Raw genomic sequence first — 21,443 nt, forward strand, 5'->3', positions numbered from 1 at the left:
GATCAGAGACTTGATCATAATGGATAACAGGGAGGTTGGATTTCCAGTGGTAATTAATGTAAACAGGAATATAAGGTGGAATGGATTTAGTCCATATCATTGTTAATGGGTGTTGGTGATTTTTTTTTGGTTACAATTTGTTAAGTGGAACCTCAGGATGTCATCAGATGGTGAGCCAAGGTTCAATAAAAGACTGAAGGGGAAGTGAAATAGAGAAGTTTATTACTGACAGGTCCCGGAGGAGGTACACAGTATTCCTCGAGGATACACATGGAGAAGCCAATGCAGGGGTGCACAGAGAGTGAGCAGCAGGACCTGGGCAGATGCCTTTATTAGAGTCTGTGGGTGGAGTGCTTTGGGGTTCCTAGGCTAAGGCTGGATTGGTCAGTTCAAACCAAAAAGAGTGGGTTTTTTATAATCTCTAATGGGGATGGGGTCTTATCTAAGGGGAACTAAAGAGGAGGGAGCTGGGAGGCAGGGGATACTTTATCATGAAGGGTTTTGGGGGAGTCGTATCAATCACATGTATATATTTACTTGTGATTCTTGAGGGCTATTATCTAGGGCATGTACTTGCTAGAGGAGCTATACTGTCAGTTCAAGAGCCCTTCGGGCCAGTTACCAAGGCAGCAATATTATGGAATAGTTTAAATTCTCAACAAGGGTTGGTGAGCTTGGGCAGACTTAAGGTTCTAAAGATGTAATGTGATAAATTTGTGGTTCAGGAGCTTTAAGCAACTTAGCACCACCTGTTACAGTGTGCCTCTGATGTCAATTGCTTGGTGGCTCCTTTAGTGGACCTCGGTGGATGGGCTACTCAGGAGGGAGTAGTTCACATCGGGCTGATAGAGATTTCTGCTATGGCTTTACAAGTGTCAGACTATCATCAGAATGGCCCATTTTTTTTTTAAATATATTTTATTGATTTTTCACAGAGAGGAAGGGAAAGGGATATAGAGTTAGAAACATCGATCAGCTGCCTCCTGCACATCCCCCACCGGGGATGTGCCCGCAACCCAGGCACATGCCCTTGACCGGAATTGAACCTGGGACCCTACAGTCCGCAGGCCGACGCTCTATCCACTGAGCCAAACCGGTTTCGGCTGGCCCTTTTTTTTTTTTTTATTCAATTGGGTTTTTCTATTACAAAGAACTATAACTCTGCCTTTCTATAGAATATGTGTTTAATGAATGTTAACATAAGTATTGGTTGTTTTTGTTCTTATTTCAGGCTACAGACAAGAGAAAAGCTTTAGAAGAGACCAAAGCCTATACAACCCAATCCCTAGCTAGTGTTGCTTATCAAATAAATGCATTGGCCAACAATGTACTCCAGTTGCTGGACATCCAAGCCTCTCAGCTTCGGAGAATGGAGTCTTCCATCAATCATATCTCACAGGTAACATCTTATAAATAGTTTTAAGCAACCGGCAGCATATGTCAAAGGAGTAGATAGCCTGGATATATGGATTCCTTACTCATTTTCTTACCGACTAACTATAGTTATTATCACTTTCAGTTTTAGCTTTGAGGTCACTAAACCAACTCTTCTTTTTTAAAAGTTTTTGTTTGTGTGGTAAAATATACACAACATAAGATTTATCATTTCAACCATTTTTAAGTGTATAGTTCATTAGCATTAGGTATATTTACATTGTTGGGCAACCGTCACCACTTACCCTATTTCTCTTATAAGATCTTTCTTGAAGTAAAATAAATTGCACACAATTAAAGCATAGTTTTATAAAATTTGATACATACATTATCCATGAGACCATCAGTACATTCAAGATAATGAACATCCTCCCCAAATTTCTTCATACTCCTTTGTTATCCCTCTTCATTTTCTATACCCTGTCCTCACGCTTTCTGTCACTATGGATTAGTTTACATTTTCTGAAATTTTATATAAATGAAATCAAATATTATATACTATTTGTTTGTCAGGCTACTTTCAATCAGCATAATTATTTTGAGATTCATTCATGTTGTATATAAAAATAGTTCACTCCTTTGTACTGCTGAGTATGATTCCATTGTTCCACATTTTGTTTATCCATTTATGGTTCTTTTTTATTTTGGAATATATATTTTATTTTATTTATTTTTTAAAAAAAATATATTTTATTGATTTTTTACAGAGAGGAAGGGAGAGAGATAGAGAGTTAGAAACATCGATGAGAGAGAAACATCGACCAGCTGCCTCCTGCACATCTCCCACTGGGGATATGCCCGCAACCAAGGTACATGCCCCCTGGAATATATATTTTATTTTTATTTTTTAAAAATTTGTGCTTGTGCCATGCACTTTTTTTCTCTCTCTTTCAAATCATTTTAATAATGCGGCAGTCAAAATACGAAAAGCAGACTCAAACTTGTTTTTTTTTAAGGGGGGGTGCTACCATGATTGCTTCACACAAGCATGATCTAAGGTAATGATGACACCGATTCCAAAGAGCAAGAGTGGTAAGAAGGCCTCAAGGCTCACAGACTGAAAAGCTTGGTTTCGGAAAAGTCTCAGAGGGGTCGCAGGTGGCAGGAGAGACATGAAATTTAAGGGACCTTCACAGTACAGGGCGCGGTTGCTGGGTCATCAGTACCTTGAAACGTTTCCTGATTGGTGTCGAGAGTATTTGTCGTCTGGGGAGAACCAAGCAGGATGGGCCGAGCAGGTCTGTTGTCCAATAGGATCAAACTTCTTCAGGGTATAAACCCGGTCTCCCTGTTCATTGAGTTAGTACTGGAGAAGCATGATCTCGCTGAAGCAGGAGGTCCCAATTCCGTCTGCATTTCTTGGTCTCCTGAGGGCCTCACGTGGTCGCCTGCCATGCACTTTTTAAAAAATATATATTTTTATTGTGTCGAACTTAGGACCTTGAATCGAACCTAGGACCCTTCAGTCCGCAGGCTGAAGCTCTATCCACTGAGCCAAACTGGCTAGGGCCGGAATATATTTTTATTGACTTCAGCGAGGAAGGGAAAGGGAGAGATAGAAACATCAATAATGAGAGAAAATCATAGATTGGCTGCCTCCTACAAGCCCCCTACTGCTAGGGATGGCCCACCACTGGGGCCTGTGCCCTGATTGGGAATTGAACAATGACCTCCTGGTTCATAGGTCGATGCTTAACCACTGAGCAACCCAGGCCGCGCTATCTGTTTACATGTTGATGGACATCTGGATTGTTTTCAGGTTTTGCCTATTACAAATAAAACTGTGAATATGTGTATAAGTCTTTATATGGTCATGTGTTTTTATTTCTCTTGGGTAAATTAGCTTCTTCTGAGTGGAATGGCTAGGTCACATGGTAGATGCCTGTTTAACATTATAACCAGATTTATAGCCAAATTGTTTTCCAAAATGATTATACCATTTTACCTTCCCATCAACACTAATGAGAGTTTTAATTGCTTCACATTCTCACCAGTGCTTGCTGTGGTCAATTTTTAAAATTTTAGCCATTCCAATAGTTATGTAGTAGTGTCTTATTGTAGTTTTAATCTCCCTTTCCCTAGTGATTAATGATGTCGAATATCTTTTCATGTGGTTTCTGTAGATTTCAATATTTAAGCCTTGCATTTCTTTTGTCAGATATATTCCAAAGTATATCATATTTGTCACGCTATTTGGTATTTATTTTAAATCTTAACTTGATTTTTTTCTTGCTTATATATACAGAAATACAGTTGATATTGATAAACTTTGTGTGCTTGTTAAAGTCACTTAATAGTTATAGTATTTATTATATAGATTCCATTGGATTTTCTACATAGAATATCATGTTTATAAATAAAAAGTTTTACTTTTTTCCATTTTCTATTTTTCTCGCTTTTTACTTTTATTTATTTTTGTCTTACTGCACTAGTTTGAAGCTTCAAGACCATGTTGAATAGGAGTAGTGAAAGTGGTCATTTTAGTAGAAATGTTGTTGCTATTTTAGTAGAAAGCAGTCTTTTACTATGAGTATGATTGTAGTCTATATGTTTTTCAGAAATACGCTGTATGAAGTTGTTTTCTAGTGCTAGTTTGCTGAGAGTTCTTGTCAAAAATGGGTAATGGATTTTATAAAAAACTTTTTATTTGTCTGTTGAAATGATCATGTATATATTTTTTGGTCTGTTAATATGGTGAATTACATTTTTTTTCTTTTAAATGTTAAATTGCCCTTGCTTTCCTGGGATAAACTACTTGATTGTGATGTATTATCCATTTTATAGATTTTTAGACTTATATTGCTAAAATTTTGTTTCTATGCTCCTGAGAGTTTGTAGTTTTCTTGTAATATCTGGTTTTGGTGTCAGTATAAATGTGGTCTTACAGAATATATTGGACAATATTCCCTTATCTTCAATTTTATGGAAAAAAAAAAAGTGTAGAATTGATATTTGTTCTTCTTTAAACGTTTGGCAGAATTTACCAGTGAAGCCTTCTGGAGCTGGAGTTTCCTTGGCAGGGAGGTTTTTAACTATATATTTAATTACTTTAATAGTTATAAGGCTCTTCTGTTTATCTGTTTCATATTGATTGATCTTTGTATTTTTCCAAGATTATTTGGCCATTTCCCCTAAGTTGTCATTTATTTGCAAAAAGCTGTTAATAATATTCTCTTCTCCTTTTAAAAACTGTGGAAGCTGTAGTGATGTTACAAGACTAATTATAAAAAAAATTTTTTTTAATCCTCACCCGAAGATATTTTTCCGTTGATTTCTTGGAGTGGAAGAGAAAGGGAAAGACAGAGAAATACTGATGTGAGAGAAACACATTGATTAATTGCCTCTTGCGCGTGCCCTGTCAGGGCCAGGCTGGGGAGGATCCTGCAGCTGAAGTATGTACCCTTGACTGGAATTGAACCTGGGACCTTTTGACCTGCAGGCCAACCCTCTATCCACTGAGCCAAACTGGCTAGGGCTCATTACTAATTTTTGATCTTGGTAATTGGTGTCCTCTCTCTCTCTCTTTGTTCTTTAATCTTTACTTGTGGATATTTTTCCCATTGGTTTTCAGAGAGAGTAGAAGGGAGGGAAGGTTGGGGTGGAAGAGAGAAAGCAATTGACAGATTGGTTCTTGTCATCTTTATGATATGGATTAAAATTGTATTTTTAAAGAATATTATAAAGTTGTATAATATTCTTTTTTATTGAATTTATTGGGGGTGACATTGGTTAATGCAATTATATAGGTTTCAGGTATACAATTATATAATACATTAGCTGTATATTGTATTATATGTTTACCACCCAAGTCAAGTCTCCTTCCATTACCATTTATCCCCCCTTTATTCTCTTTGTATAACAATCTTAAAATCATAGGGAGAATGTAAAAATATGAGTTTCCTGCCAAAATCCTATTATGGAATGGTATTTCTTACCTTCAACCTTGCTATGTTAAGACTGATATGCCACCTAAATAGTTGCTAACTTTTCTCTATTTTTCTTGTGAATATGAAGGCCCTCTAAATCAAATGATTTAAGGCAAATTTCCTTTCCTCCTTTAATGAAGCCTTTTGCTTTCATTATAGTTATTAAAAAGGTAAGTTATTGCCCTAACCCAGTGGTCGGCAAACTGCAGCTCGCGAGCCATATGCGGCTCTTTGGCCCCTCGAGTGTGGCTCTTCCACAAAATACCACATGCGGGCGCGCATGTACAGTGCGATTGAAACTTTGTGGCCCATGCGCAGAAGTTGGTATTTTGTGGAAGAGCCACACTCAAGGGGCCAAAGAGCCACATGTGGCTCGCAAGCTGCAGTTTGCCGACCAGTGCCCTAACTGGTTTGGCTCAGTGGATAGAGCGTCGGCCTGCGGACTGAAGGGTCCCAGATTTGATTCTGGTCAAGGGCATGTACCTGGGTTGCGGGCACATCCCCAGTAGGGCGTGTGCAGGAGGCAGCTGAATCGATGTTACTCTCTCATCGATGTTTCTCACTATCCCTCTCTCTTCCTCTCTGTAAAAAAATAAAAAATATATATATTTTTAAAAAGATAAGTTATAGAGGAACAAGCTATAATAAGGTGTACTAATAGAGAATACTAGAGGCCTGGTGAACAAATTCATGCATGGGTGTGGTCCGGTGGGCCTGCCCAGATTGGGGTTGGGGTTGATCAGGGAAGGGGCTGGGGACAGTTGGCCGGCCGGCCCTGCCCCCGATCAGGGTGGGATGGGGCCGATTGGGGGCAGAGCTGGCCAGTGGGAGGGGTTGCAGGCCTTTGGCCAGCTGGTCTCGCCCCCTGGTTGAACTCCTGGTCGAGGGAACAATTTTCATATTAGCCTTTTCTTAAATAGGACAGATTTTTTTCTGAATGTAAATTCATACTACAGAGCATATAAGTGTTTATTTGGGGAAGTTAAGGGGCTAAACATTGTCTTGGCACCAAGCCATATCTTGTTATTATCTAAAATATAATTCTTTTACTGTATGGATAAACATTTGTTTCAAAATTAGTTATTCTTCCAGGGCCTCATAGCACCAGGACTCATAGCACCTACCACAATGCCTGGTGCTTTCAGGTTACATGAGGGAATTTTGAATTTTAATATGTTTTAAACATCTGAAAATTTTGAACTTAGGAAAAAATACTCTAAAGTATAGCTTTGATCCTCTCCTTCTTTTTCCTTCCCATTATTAAAATATACATATATTAACTAACATGATTTATATTATTAAAATATCTATGTATATATATTTACTTTAAATTCAATTTTAAAAATGTATTAATCTTGCCTCTAAGGCTATTATTTATTTGTATGGTCATGCCATCAGATGACTTACATATTTTATGTTTATTTGAATAATTAATCTAGTGCAGGGACCAATAAACTGATTCCTGTGGGCTAAATCCAGCCCCCACTTTTTTTTTTTTTGCAAAATAAAGTTTTATTGGATTATGGCACCATTCCTTTGTTTACATAGTGCTATTGCTGCTTTTACCACTACAGTGATATAGTTTAGTTATGACAGAGACCATATGGCCTGCAAAGCCTAAAATGTTTACCCTTTGGCTCTGTGCAAAACAAGTTTGCCAACCCCTCATGTAGTGTTATACAAACATTTATTTAAAAAAAAATTAAGTGTTCTTGGGATTTGATACCAACTTCTCCAACTACTTTTAGTAAGTGACTTTTTTTCTTTTGAGATAATTTTTCTGGAAGTTGATTTGCTGACATTTCTGAAGAAGCCAGCAATTGTGAGGAATGGGCTTGTACAGATTACATAATGATACAAATTCTGCAAGTTTATGGCTTCATTCCTTCTATATATTCAGCAGGTAGAGGTTAGTTCAGCCGTGGGCAAACTACGGCCCGCGGGCCGGATCCGGCCCGTTTGAAATGAATAAAACTAAAAAAAAAAAAAAAAAGACCGTACCCTTTTATGTAATGATGTTTACTTTGAATTTATATTAGTTCACACAAACACTCCATCCATGCTTTTGTTCCGGCCCTCTGGTCCAGTTTAAGAACCCATTGTGGTCCTCGAGTCAAAAAGTTTGCCCACCCCTGGGTTAGCTTGTGTAAGAAATGATGGCAGAAGCACCCCTAGAGGTTTTGGTATTTTGACACTAGCTGGTATACTGCAGTACTATTCTGACACTAACCACCTGGAATCAAGACTGCCTTCATGCCCTAACCGGTTTGGCTGAGTGGATAGAGCATTGGCCTGTGGACTGGAAGGGTCCCAGGTTCGATTCCGGTCAAGGGCATGTACCTTGGTTGCGGGTACATCCCCGGTGGGGGGTGTGCAGGAGGCAGCTGATCGATGTTTCTCTCTCATCGATGTTTCTAACTCTCTATCCCTCTCCCTTCCTCTCTGTAAAAAATCAATAAAATATATTAAAAATAAATAAATAAAATGCACTTAAAAAAAAAAAAAGACTGCCCTCACCTTAGATGCCAGTGGCGAAGTGGATTGTGAATGTTCCCCGTGTCCCGCGTGGTTCAGGGTTCAGGATCTGGAGGAGGGGCCGCACGAAAATGAAAGAGACAAGACAAGAAATAATAATTTGGAAATATTGGGGGCCAGGCGGGCAAGCCCAATGCAAGAGAAAGGACTTCCACTGGTGCCCAGGCCTCGCCAGCCTTTTATTCAATATTGGATACACATCTAGCTCTTAGGCAGGTAATTGCGGTAACAGACAGACTATCTTAAAGGTCAGTAAATATTAGAAAGATTTACTCTGAGACTGTTTGATCAGGAAATAACTTGAGCCACCATTGTCTGGACTAGAGAATCGGTGCATAACTCTGGCCCTTGCCACGGTTCAAGGTTTACCAGCGTTCCGGGATCCTTGTTTGCTCTTCTCTGATAGTGAAGACAATGAGTGGCTTCCTGCAGTGGATCCTCAATTCTACCCACAGTTTTGACCTTCTGGCCACTAATCCCACACTCCCTCAAGTTTGATAATTTACTAGGATGATTCACAGAATTCAAGAAAACACTGTCCTTATGATTACAGTTTCATTTTAAAGGATACAGATCAGGACCAACCAAATGAAGAAACACATAGGGTGAAGTCTGGGATGGTCCTGAACAGAGGTTTTGTCCTTCTTTCTGTGAAATCAGAGTACATCAACCCCCCCCCCCCCCCCCCCCCCCCCCAAACACACACACAGCACATCATTGTGTTCACCAACCGGGAAGCTCACTACACTTTGGTGTCCAGAGTTTTTATCTGATGTAGTCATTTTTGATCAATTCATTGGCCACATTATTCGACTCAGTCTTGCCTGGCTGGATAGCTCAATTGGTTGTAGTGTGTTCCCAATATGCCAAGGTTGTGGGTTCCATCCCTGGTCAGGGCACATACAAAAATCAACCGATGAATGCATCAGTAAGTGAAACAACAAATCCCCATTTCTCTCTCTCTTTCTCCCTTCCTCTCTCTCTAAAATCAATACTACTACTACTACTACTACTACTGCTAATAAACTCAATCTCTAGTCCTCTCCCACCCAGAGGTTGGGCTGACTCAAAGCCTGGACCCTCTCATTACATGGTTGGTCTTTCTGGTGACCAGTCCCCATCCTGACCTATCTTGTTAGCATATAAGACACCCTTATCACTGGGGAAATTCTAAGGATTAAAAGCTCCCTCCTAGGAACCAGGGACAAAGTCCAGGCAATTTTTTAAAATATACAATAGATACCAAATTTTGAGGTTTTATGACCTGAAATAATAAGAACCGAGGGATAATAATGTATTGGTTTAGTGATTGAGTCTGTGATTTAATTCTGTTCATATTGAAGTTTGTATAAAAGTCATACTGGAGGATTGCTTTGTCAATTTGTTTTATAAACAGTTTTGCTGTCATAGAACATTAGGTCAAAGATGTAGTTTGTTTTTCAAAACAGCTTTTCATATGCTGATACTTGAAGTGCTGTGTATTTGTATAAGTATATTTCTCAAATTGATAATTTTATAGAAGAATATTTAATTTAGATAACTAAAATTTGCTTTTGAAAAATTGTTTATTGATTTGAGAGAGAGAGAGAGAGAGAGAAGCATCAATTGTTGTTCCACTTATTTATTGGTTGCTTCTTGTATGTGCCCTGACTAGATATCAAACCCACAACCTTGGCATATTGGACAGTGCTCTAACCAAGTGAACTACCTGGCCAGGGCCTGAAATATCCTATTTTAATCATATTAATAGAAATCTTCCTAACATATGTGCCTTTTAAAAATATTTACAATTAGGCTATTTTATAATAAAATTTAGAAAGTTTTATTATTTAAATATGTTTTTATAGATTTCAGAAAAAGGGAGGGAGGGAGGGAGAGGGAGAGATAGAAACATCAGGTAGTCCCACTTCCCCACTTCTCCCTGCCCCCCCCCCCCCCCCATGATAGAATTTACAGTTTTTCTAATCATAAAAAAATATCTGGGAAGTGCAGATTTGAGTTAGTAATGAAATGATTAACGAACCTGATTTTGAGGTGAATAACCTCAAAACTTGTTTTCTTCTCATGGTTCTATTCTTTCTTCCTTCCTTTCCTTCCTTTTCTTCCTTTCCTTCCTTTTCTTCCTTCCCTTTCTTCTCTTCCTTCCCTTCTTTCCCTTCCTTCCCTCCTTCCTTCCTTCTTTCCTTACCTACCTACTTACTTGAGGCCCGGTGCACAGATTTGTGCACCAGTGGTGTCCCTCGGCCTGGCCCACACCCTCTCGCAGTCTGGGACCCCTTGGGGGATGTCGGACTGCTGGTTTCAACCCGATTCCCTCAGGCCAGGCCAAGGGACCCCACCAGTGCACGAATATGTGCACCTGGCTTCTAGTATGCATATAAGATCTTTGGTTAATCTCTTCCCGCTCTCCTCAATCCCACCTTCCCTCTGAGATTAATCAGTCTGTTCCATGTTTCCATGCCTGTGCATTGAGCATCTGCCTCCTGGTGGTCAGTGCATGTCATAGGTACTGGTCAAACAGTCAGCCGGTGGCTTAAGCTTTTATATATATAGATTATTTTTGTTAATCCTTACCTGAGGATATTTTTCCATTGATTTTTAGAGACAGTGGGAAGGAGAGAGACACAGAGAGGGAAACGTTGATGTGAGACAGACACATCCATTGGTTGCCTCCTGCACATGTCCATACTAGGGCCAGGAATCGAGCTTGCAACTGAGGTACATATCCTTGATCAGAATCAAACCCGGGACCCTTCAGTCTACTCACCGATAGTCTATCCACTGAACCAAACTGGCTAGGGCCTAGTCTCACTTTTTAGGGCTGATCACATTGGGGTCTGCAGTAATAAGATTGATTTGGGAAAGATGGGTATGAAATCTTTTAAGTTTTTACATTTTCTTTTCCTTCCTGTCTGCACCACAGATATCCCAGAATATTCTTTGTTGATTATTTGTGTCTCGTTGCATTTCCGAGATCAGTACTGTTTTCTCACAATGATTTCTGGTTTGTGAAGAAAGAAAAGGAAGGTAAATCAAGAGTTCATGAATATTATAAGTTGGTGAAATGTCAAGTAGGTTTATATTGAGTCTAAGATTTTTCTTTTATTTATTTATTTATTTAAAATATATTTTATTGATTTTTTATAGAGAGGAAGAGAGAGGGATAGAGAGTTAGAAACATTGATGAGAGAGAAACATCGATCATCTGCCTCCTGCACACCCTCTACTGGGGATTTGCCCGCAACCAAGGTACATGCCCTTGACCGGAATCGAACCTGGGACCCTTGAGTCCGCAGGCCGATGCTCTATCCACTGATCCAAACTGGTCAGGGCTCTTTTTATTTTTTAAATGACAGTTGATGGTAGTATTTTTGTTTGTTAAATTTTGTTACTGGCCAATAAAATTGTTAACAGTAATTTTTCTTCCTCCCTCCCTGTCTTTTTATCTTTCAGTTTCTTCTCTCTTTTCATCTCTTTTTAAGCATTTAATGACCTGTGAAATTCAGTTACAGTAACTCAAGCTGTTCCATATCTGTCATCTTTTTTCGAACAGATGCATACATGCCAATCCACCATCCCATCTCTGAATGAACAAAGAATGAAAGAGACTTGTATCATCCAGCTTAGAGGACCCACCCATGCATGAATTCATGCACCGGGCCTCTAGTGTAATATAAAGTTACTAGAGTTTTCTTATATTCCTTGTGCTGTACATTAATATCTCCATGACTTATTTATTGTATAACTGGAAGTTTGTACCTCATAAACCCCTTCATCTATTTTGTGACACCTCCCCCCCCCACACACAATGTTTTTATTTTAAGAATAATTGTCTGACAGTCTGCAGGTGTTTTGTGTTTTAGATTCTATTCTGATTAGTTAATATCCCCAAATATGATCATTTCTTGTAAGAAGAATTATAGGACAAAAAAATACTCCTATGATGAATGTGAAAGAAATGAGCTTCAGAAAGGGCTATTATTGAGTATAGTCCAAATCCTATCAAAGTGTTGGACATGATTTTTTTCCTGATAATATTGATTTGCACCCCTTGTTACATGCTAATAAAGCTATGAAATCTTAAATGAACGAAGTAACAACTCTTAATTTCTAAGATTGCTTATATGAGGTGTATTTATTATCCACTATAAGCTTTAACTGGTTTAGTGTCATTTAGTAAACTCAGACTTAAGCACTGGAATGCAGATTGGGGAACAGAGAATCCTATATAAAAAAAGGCTAATATGCAAATCGACCGAACAGCAGAACGACTGGTCGCTATGATGTGCACTGACCACCAGGGGGCAGATGCTCAATGCAGGAGCTGCTCCCTGGTGGTCAGTGCGCTCCCACAGGGGGAGCGCTGCTCAGCCAGAAGCCAGGCTCATGGCTGGCAGGCTCAGTGGCGGTGGTGGGAACCTTTCCTGCCTCCGTGGCAGCACTAAGGATGTCCAGCTGCTGGCTTAGATGAGGAGCAGGTCTAAGCCGGCAGTCAGACATACCCTGAGGGCTCCCGAACTGTGAGAGGTCGTAGGCCAGGCTGAGGGACCCCTCCCAAATGCACAAATTTCATGCACCTGACCTCTAGTCTATTTATAGAAAAGGCTAATATGCTAAGTTTCTGACAGTCTGGGTAATGATGTCAAGAAGCAACACCTGGCTTCCTCTCCCTAGCGACTACTAGCCTCAGGTGGAAACACTTTACACTGTAACCAAATGTTTGTGAAGCGTTTTCCCGTGCCTTACCTCATTTGATCCTCAGACATCTGGAGTAGGTAGATAGGAGACGCGATGGAATCCTATTTTCTTTTCATTAGCCAGAAAATGGAGATTTAGAAGGCTTAGAAACTTGACTCAAATGAAAAGAAGTAAGAAATGGTGGACCTTGAACATGACTTCAGGTTTTCTCACTGTGCAGAACAAAGTCAAACACTGCTGCAGTTAAATATTTTACCCTTTGTTCTCCCTGTGTGATTTATAATAATGTGCTTTGTGTTGATTTTTCTGCTATGTTGCTGACAATTACCTGAAAGAGAAGTTGGGGTGCTTCACTGGACTGGAAAAAGTTTAGCTACATCAGAAAGCAGGTCTAATTAAGCAAGTTTGTTCTATATCTATAAAAGGCTAAGTTGACTTGCGCATGCACAATACTTTTAAAGCTCTCACTGGCGCCAATCTCACGCATGTGTTTCCATCTGTCATTGTCGATCGTGAATTTGGTTGTTTTGTTGACATTCTGAAGCTGAAAGAAAGTGGCAGCGTTGCACGGAAGTAACAATGTTGATTAAATATGATCATAATAGTGATTCGGGTAGATATAATTATCCCTGTGTAACCAAAGTTGCCGTCATATTCAGAAACAAAGATGGAGGACCTCCTTTTGAAAGGGACTTGCTCATTCATTGTAAACCAGACCCTAATAATCCGACTGCCACTAAAATGAAACACATCAGCCCTAGCCGGTTTGGCTCAGTGGATCAGCCTGTGGACTCGAGGGGTCCCAGGTTCGATTCCGGTCAAGGGCATGTACCTTGGTTGCGGGCACAATCCCCATTGGGGGGTGTGCAGGAGGCAGCTGATCGATGTTTCTCTCTCATCGATGTTTCTAACTCTCCATCCTCTCCCTTTCTGTAAAAAAATCAATAAAATATATTTAAAAAAATAAAATGAAACACATCAGTATCCTGTTTCCTACATTAGATGCAATGATGTATCCTATTCTTTTCCCACATGCTGAGAAAGGCTGGGGAACGGATATTGCATTAAGACTCAGAGACAACAGTGTAATTGACAATAATACTAGATTCAACATGATGCCGAAAAAGAAAATTTTTCCACCGAATTTCTTAAAAGTATTGCTCCTTTGGGAATGCCAGGTCACAAATTAGAATTGAAAGTAGGTGCAATCATCATGCGACTGAGAAATCTTAATAGTAAATGGGATCTTTGTAATGGTACTAGATTTATTATCAAAAGATAGCGTCCTAACATAATCGAAGCTGAAGTATTAACAGAATCTGCGGAGGAGAGGTTGTTCTGATTCCAAGAACTGATTTGTCCCCATCTGACACTGACCTCAGTGTTGCAATAAGTTTAATCAATTTATCAGTCATTGTTTTGATCAATATTGTTTTTATCTCATCTTTTTGTTGTTTTGATGTTTTTGTTGTTTTTATGTAATGTCTTGTTATATCATGTTATTATTTATTAATTAATTTATATATTATTTTCATGTACATTTTACTAATTTTCTCTTATCTCTAACACATCTATTATAGAGAAAGGGTGAATAGCGTTATTAAGATATTTCTTCAAATTAATTTCCTTTCAATAGGCACAAATTCATGCACCAGGCCACTAGCAATATAATAAAAGCTATTATTTCGTTTTGTTTTTCTGCATGCAAGACACTTAAAAAGCCTTTATACATATTAACTCATTTAATCCTCATAATAACATTGTGAAGTTGATTTAATGTTTTGTTTGTTTTAAAATCTCATCTGTTTTGTAATAAAAATTAGGGCATAGAGTGGTTTAAGTAACTTGCCTAAGGTCATACAGCTAGTAAATGGTAGGTAGTCTTTTAAATCTCTGCAATCTGGTTCCTGAGCCATTATAATACCTGACATTTTTACAGAATTTAAAATATAGTATCTTTTTTTATTTAAAAATGTTTTAAATTATTTTTAGTAGAGGGAGGAAGGGAGAGAGAGAGAGAGAGAGAGAGAAACATTGATTGGCTGCCTCCTGCATACTCCCTATTTGGGATCCGGGCCGGTGCCCTGACTGGGAATTGAACCGTAACCTTGTGGCTCATAGGTTGACACTCAGCCATGAGCTACACTGGTCAGGCTATACTATCTACACTAATAAAAGAGAAACATGGTAATTAGCATACGACCGCTACCCTTCCCATTGGCTAATCAGCATATCCTTATGCAAATTAACTGTCAGCCAAGATGGCGGCCGGCAGCCAGGCAGCTGGAAGCGAACATGAGGCTTGCTTGCTCCAGTGACTGCGGACTCCAAAGTTCCCCGCCTGACTTGCCGGCCTCTGAGCTGCAACTCTAAGAAACTTTGTAACAAATATAGAAGCTAAACAAAACCCCAGAAACCAGCTTTCATCCGGCTGGGATCTCAGAGCTGGAGTTATACATTGTTTCGATTATAGAACGGCAAACAAACCAGATACCTGCTTTCAGCAGCGGAAGCCTCAGAGCTAGAGCCAGAGCTAAAGCTGGCCCAGGATTAAAAAAAAGTAAAAGAAAAAAGGAGCGGTTGGGAGCTTCAGTCAACTGCCAGACTGAAAGCAGCCCTCAGCTCCTCACCCAGACTGGCCAGGCACCCCACTGGGGACCCCCACCCTGAAGGGTGTGTGACCAGCTGCAAACAGCCATCATCACCTCATCCAGGTTGGCCAGGCACCCCAGTGGGGACCCCCACCATGATCCAGGACACCCTTCAGGGCAAACCAGCCGGCCCCCAGGCCTCTATCCTATATAGTAAAAGGGTAATATGCCTCCCAGCACCGGGATCAGCGGAACCGTGAGGCCTACTGGCAGAGGATCAGCGTGACAGGGGGCAGCGCCCAAACCCCCTGATCGCCCTGCGGCTCTGTGTGTGACGGGGCGGGGCCACAACCTCCCTATCCGCCCTGCTCTGTTCGTGACAGGGTGCGACGCCCCAACACCCCCCCCCCCCCCCCTCACAGGCCCTGCTCTGTTTGTAACAGGGTAGAGCCATAACCTCCCCATCAGCCCTGCCCTGAGTGTGACAGTGGCGGTGCCCCAACCCCCTGATCGGCCCTGCTGTGTGTGTGACAGGGGGCGGTGCCCTAACTCCCCTATCGGCCCTACTCTGTGAGTGACGGGGGAGCTCCTCAACCCCCTGATCGGCCCTGCTCTGTGCATGACGGGGGAGCTCCCCAACCCCCTGATGGGCCCTGCTCTGTGCGTGACAGGGGGGAGCTCCTCAACCCCCTGATCGGCCCTGCTCTGTGCATGACGGGGGAGCTCCCCAACCCCCTGATTGGCCCTGCTCTGTGCGTGATAGGGTACAGAGCCCCAATCCCCCTGATGGGCCCTGCTCTGTGCGTGACAGGGGGCAGCGCCCCAACCCCCGGATTGGCCCTGCTCTGTGCGTGACAGGGCCCCAACCCCCTGATTGGCCCTGCTCTGTGCGTGACGGGGTGGTGCTGCAACCTCCCAATTCGCCCTGCTCTGTGCATGACAGGGGGCGGCACCCCAACTCCCCAATCAGCCCTGCTCTGAGCCTGACCAGGGGCTGCACCTAGGGATTGGGCCTGCCCTCTGCCACCCAGGAGCAGGCCTAAGCCAGCAGGTCGTTATCTCCTGAGGGGTCCCAGACTGTGAGAGGGCACAGGCCGGGCTGAGGGATCCCCCCTTACCCCCCGAGTGCACAAATTTTTGTGCACCGGGCCTCTAGTCCTATATAATAAAAGAGAAACATGCAAATTAAGCCATGCCCACCGGCCAATGAGGAGTGGCATGCAAATTAACTCACCAAAGATGGGTTAATTTGCATACACAGGTACTGGGCAGCCTGGGGCGGGGCAGGTATTTCCCAGCATTGCCATAGCACAATGGCAATTTGTGTGCACATGGGCACCGGGGAGCCAGGTGTGGGGCTGGAGCTCGCAGGCGCTGGGAAAACTCCCGCTGGGCTGGCATGTTCGCACAGGCGCCAGGAGCAGGGGTTAGGGCCGCGCGCATGGACACCGAGGGGTGGGGCGGCGCACACCGACACCGGGGAAGCTCCTGCCTGGTTGGCGTGTATAGGCACCGGGGACCCTGGGTTGGGCCGCGCTGACCGTGGAAGCCAGCGGCGGAGCCTGGAGCTTCCTCCGAGTCGCCATGGTGATGCAGGGGAAGCTCCTGCCCTACTGGAGTGTGTGTGCAGGCGCTGGTGGAGGTTCTCGCTCTGTGGCCACTTGCGCGGCGCGCCGGCACCAAAAGGCCTGTGTCCCTGGGACAGGCGTCTTCGGGAGTCAGGCCACCCTGAGCCTGTAGGTCTGTGCCTAGGCCCGGAGCGGCTGGGGTCCCGGAACGTGACAGAGGGTGCATGTCAGGCTGAGGGGACTCTCCTCCCTTCTCCCCCCCTCCCCCGCATGAATTTCATGCACCGGGTCCCTAGTCTTTTTAATAAGAGAGAGACACTCATGAAATATTAAAACAAAAATTATTCTTAGAAAGGAATAGTAGGTTGGGGAATAAGTACAATTCATGACCTGATATTTAAAAGATAAATTGTGATTTAATGTTCTCTTAAAACTTCATATTTACCTTAGATCCTACTTTGGATAAAAAATGGTTATACATAAATTAAGCACAAATTTTTTTTTTCTTTGAGATGTATGTATAGTTATCATCTGGAGTATTCTTATATTCTTAAGAGGTGACAGAAAAGTGTCTTTGGATGGTACTAAAAAATTTCATATGGGTCAAAGTGTTGGTGACAGATCCAATTTTTCCCAGTATTAAATATATATTTCAGAATATATATACACTGATGCCAGTGTTTTATATTATGTTTTCCACCAAAGTCTTATTTTGTAGCTCATCTTTTCTAAATAGAACTATTTTGTAGTGTTTATATAGGTCATTCTGAATCAAGTTAACTTCACAGTTGATTGGGACCTTGTTTCAAGCTTATTGAACAAAGCTCTGTAACTCCACATTTTGGGCATAGGGCCATTTCCAGAGCCTGATCCAAATACGCAGTAACAGACAAAGATTGTCTCTTTCTTGGCTAAAGGCTTTCTCTGTTTGGCTTGTCTCAGGACTCTTACACTTTTTCTACTTGTTTCATACTCCTCTCCTTTTTCTATTCAGATCAGAAGTGTTTCAGTTTTTATTCTGTAGTTCTTATTTTAGCAAACATTTATTGTGCTTTTAAACTCATATAAGGTTCTTTGCTGGAAACCTATAATTCCCGCTCTGAATTGGTAGAGGCATTTGTGAGGCTAGTCAGCCTTCCAATATGATATAGAAAATATGTGCAATATTAAATAGTTTTGCTGTGTCATACTTCTTTCTTGCCTGCTTTTTTTGTCTTTTGATAATTAAGAAAGGATTTTTCTGGAGGATTTTTAAAAGAAGAATGTCCCCTCTGCCCACCCCCAGATTGATAAGGGAAAAGTAAGAGAGCATAATTAAAATAACATTTTTGTACAATAGTTTTAAATAACCATATTTTAAAAGATAACTTGAAAATATTATTTCTTTATGAGATTTAACTTTTTATTTTAACATTTGTTTTAAGAACATATATTTCTTTTTTAAAAAAATATATATTTTATTGATTTTTTACAGAGAGGAAGGGAGAGGGATAGAGAGTTAGAAACATCAATCAGCTGCCTCCTGCACACCTCCCACCGGGGATGCGCCCTCAACCAAGGTACATGCTTCTGGCCGGAATTGAACCCGGAACCGTTCAGTCCTTAGGCCGATGGTCTATCCACCGAGCCAAACTGGTTAGGGCGGAACAGATATTTCTTAATAGAATAACTTGGAATATTTTAATTATTCCTTTAGAACCATATTCCGTTTCTAATTTCATATTGAAAATGGCTGCTCTGTCCTTAAAAAGAAATTGTGAGTTTGGTTTTCAATTTTCTTAGTCTTTCTTTAATAACTCTTTTATTGATTTTTTTAAAAAAGTCATGTGTGGCCGAAACCGATTTGGCTCAGTGGATAGAGCGTTGGCCTGCGGACTGAAGGGTCCCGGGTTCGATTTCAGTCAGGGGCATGTACCTGGGTTGTGGGCACATCCCCAGTAGGAGATGTGCAGGGGGCAGCTAATCGATGTTTTTCTCTCATCGATGTTTCTTACTCTATCTCTCTCCCTTCCTCTCTGTAAAAAATCAATAAAAAAAAAAAAAAGTCATGTGTGATACTGCCAGTCTTTTTTTTTTTTTAAATATATTTCTTTATTGATTTCAGAGAGGATGGGAGAGGGGAGAGAAACATCAATGATGAGAGAGAATCATTGATCGGCTGCCTCCTGCACGCCCCCTACTGGGGATTGAGCCCGCAGCCCAGGCCTGTGCCCTTGGCTGGAATCGAACCTGGGACCCTTCGCTCCGCAGGCTGACGCTCTATCCACTGAGCCAAGCTGGCTAGGGCTCTTTTATTGATTTTTATCTTGCCTGTATACCATAGACAGAGGGGGAGAAAGAGAGAGAGAGAGAGAGAGAGGAGAGAATGGAAAAAACATTAATTTGTTGCTTCACTTATTTATGCATTCATTGGTTGCTTCTTAGAGAGAGAGAGAGAGAGAGAGAGAGAGGGAAAGAAAAAGAGAAAGAGGGAGGGAGAGAGAGGAGAGAATGGAAAAAACATTAATTTGTTGCTTCACTTATTTATGCATTCATTGGTTGCTTCTTGTATGTGGCCTGACTGGGGATCGATCCTGTAACCTTGGCATATCAGGATGCTGTAACCAATTGAGCTTTCTGGCCAGGGTTGTCTTTAATAACTTCTTTAAAAAAATCTTAATTGTTCAGAGTATTACAGATGTCCCCCCCCCCCCCCCATTGTCCCCCTCCACTGGTTCCCGCTCCTCCCCAGGACTTCACCACCCTATTGTCTGTGTCCATAGGTAATGCATATATACATGTAAATTCTTTGTTTACCCCCCTCCCCCCCCATTGAGAGGCATTGTAGATCAGTTTGGGAAGACTTGGCACCAGTAATACTACATTGGATGGGAGTGGGGCAATGAGAGAGATGTATGGTTGTGAGTAGGTAGCGGTGTGTTGTACCTGGCTATGAAAGCCACACAATTTTTTATTTAGGCTAATCTTTCAGATTCCCATTTCATTTTTGTTTTTCCAATTTCTTCCCTTATTTATTATTGGATGGGGGAAGAATTTCATTTTATTGTCATTTGATGTTTGGGCTCTAAACAGAAACACTGTCCTATATTAAGCCGAGTTTTTGGATTTTGTGAGCTTTGAAATATGTATAAGGTCTTCAGGAACATACCTGCGCCATAAAAGGTGATTCCCCCTAAACATGTTCATTTTATCCATTACTTCCAGATCTATCTCATATACATTCTCGTTTGACTTTATCACTTCTCCTTTAGTTGCTGCTGAATCAGCAAGCATGATCTTCATTGATCAGATTTTGCCTTTGGGTTTCTATCTTTTCTTTAGTTTGTCTTACCTTGGAATTATTGAGTTTCAAGCTTCTAGAACCTTAATGCTCAGTAGATTGGCTCTGAGGAGACCTCCAAAATGCTATTATTGCTAGTGGCAAAAACGGAGATTTAAACATAATGCACATTTTTTAAAAATTTATTTTTAAAAATAAAAATTATATATACTAAAGATGTACAGTATCATGATTTAATATACATTACATAGTGAAATAACTACTGTAAAACTAATTAACATATCTTCTTATATAGTTAACTTTTTGGTGATGAGACCACCTGCAATTTACTCTCTCAGCAAATTTTTGCTATATTAAATACTGTCATCATGCTGTACATTAGATCTCTAGACTTATTCATCCTCCATAACTGCAACTTTGTAGCCTTTGCCCAACTCTGGTAACCACCTTCTACTCTGCTTCTGTGTGTTTGAACTTCTTTAGATTTTCCATTTCTCCCAGCTCTGCACCCCTGGTAACCACCTTTTATTTTCCTTCTGTGTTTTCTACTTTTTTAGATTCCACATATAAGTGAGATCATCCAATGTATGTTTTCTTTCTGTGTCTGGCTTAGTTCACTTAATATAATATCCTCCAGATTCCACATTCATATATTTCTAATACACAATGTGATATGTCTGTTTTTGTATTAACATTGAGAAATACTTTACCTTAATTGCCGGTTTGAGATTGGATAGTTTGAAATAAGATTCATAATTGGTTAATTTTTTTAGTGTTTTCGTATTAAGCAATATTATAGATTCTAATAGTACCCTATCCCCATGTTATATAAGCAAAATGGAATCTTAGTGAACTTAAAAACTTGTATAAAATTTCAGAACTAGTAAGTCAAAGAGCCTAGATTTTCTGATTGCATGTTTGTGTGTTGTTTTTTACACCAGTGGTTTTCTGCTGTGCTTCATAGGTCCAGGGATTGCTACAGGATGATCACCTGGGCTTTCTAGTCCCTCTCAACTAGGGTAACTCTTAAGTTTTATCTCCAGTATATTAGAATTGAAAATAAATTTTCTTTATATTGATCTGCTTCTTTTGCTCTCTATAGGTGAAGCAAAAGTGTGAAAGTAAGGGCATTCAAGTATGTGAAGGAATGATCTTCCTGAAAAAGCTAACTTTGTCTTGGTGAACAAAGTTTGTATGCATGCTGTTGTTATATAAATGTTCCAGTCCTGTTCCCCTCCTCCTATCTACTTTATTCACTTGCTCTGCCATATGGAGGGTTGTGTGTTGCCTGATGGATTGTGATTTGGATTTTCATGATTGATTCCTAATTGGGAGACCAGAGAGGGTGTAGACTCGGGTAAATTTTTCAAGTAATTTTTTTTCCTTTTTATTTTTTAAAATGTGTTTTATT

The 21,443-nt window shown here is 40.8% G+C and overlaps 1 protein-coding gene and 1 pseudogene across 7 annotated transcripts in view; one reads left to right on the forward strand and one right to left on the reverse strand.

The window, feature by feature from the left end:
- The window catches only part of ABI1 (abl interactor 1), a 107,269-nt gene that overhangs the window by 41,211 nt on the left and 44,615 nt on the right, over positions 1-21,443 (forward strand). For all 7 annotated transcript variants that reach the window (XM_070433089.1, XM_070433114.1, XM_070433124.1 and 4 more), the window contains exon 2: positions 1,232-1,399. In XM_070433089.1, the coding sequence (XP_070289190.1) occupies positions 1,232-1,399 (168 nt within the window). The remainder of the gene's footprint in view (positions 1-1,231; positions 1,400-21,443) is intronic.
- Positions 2,565-2,752, reverse strand: LOC139006016 (H/ACA ribonucleoprotein complex subunit 3 pseudogene; annotated as a pseudogene).

Source organism: Myotis yumanensis, unplaced genomic scaffold (genome assembly GCF_028538775.1).
Source record: "Myotis yumanensis isolate MYYU_CA2020_CCGP unplaced genomic scaffold, mMyoYum1.0.hap1 SCAF_1, whole genome shotgun sequence".
Classification (NCBI taxonomy): Eukaryota; Metazoa; Chordata; class Mammalia; order Chiroptera; family Vespertilionidae; genus Myotis; species Myotis yumanensis.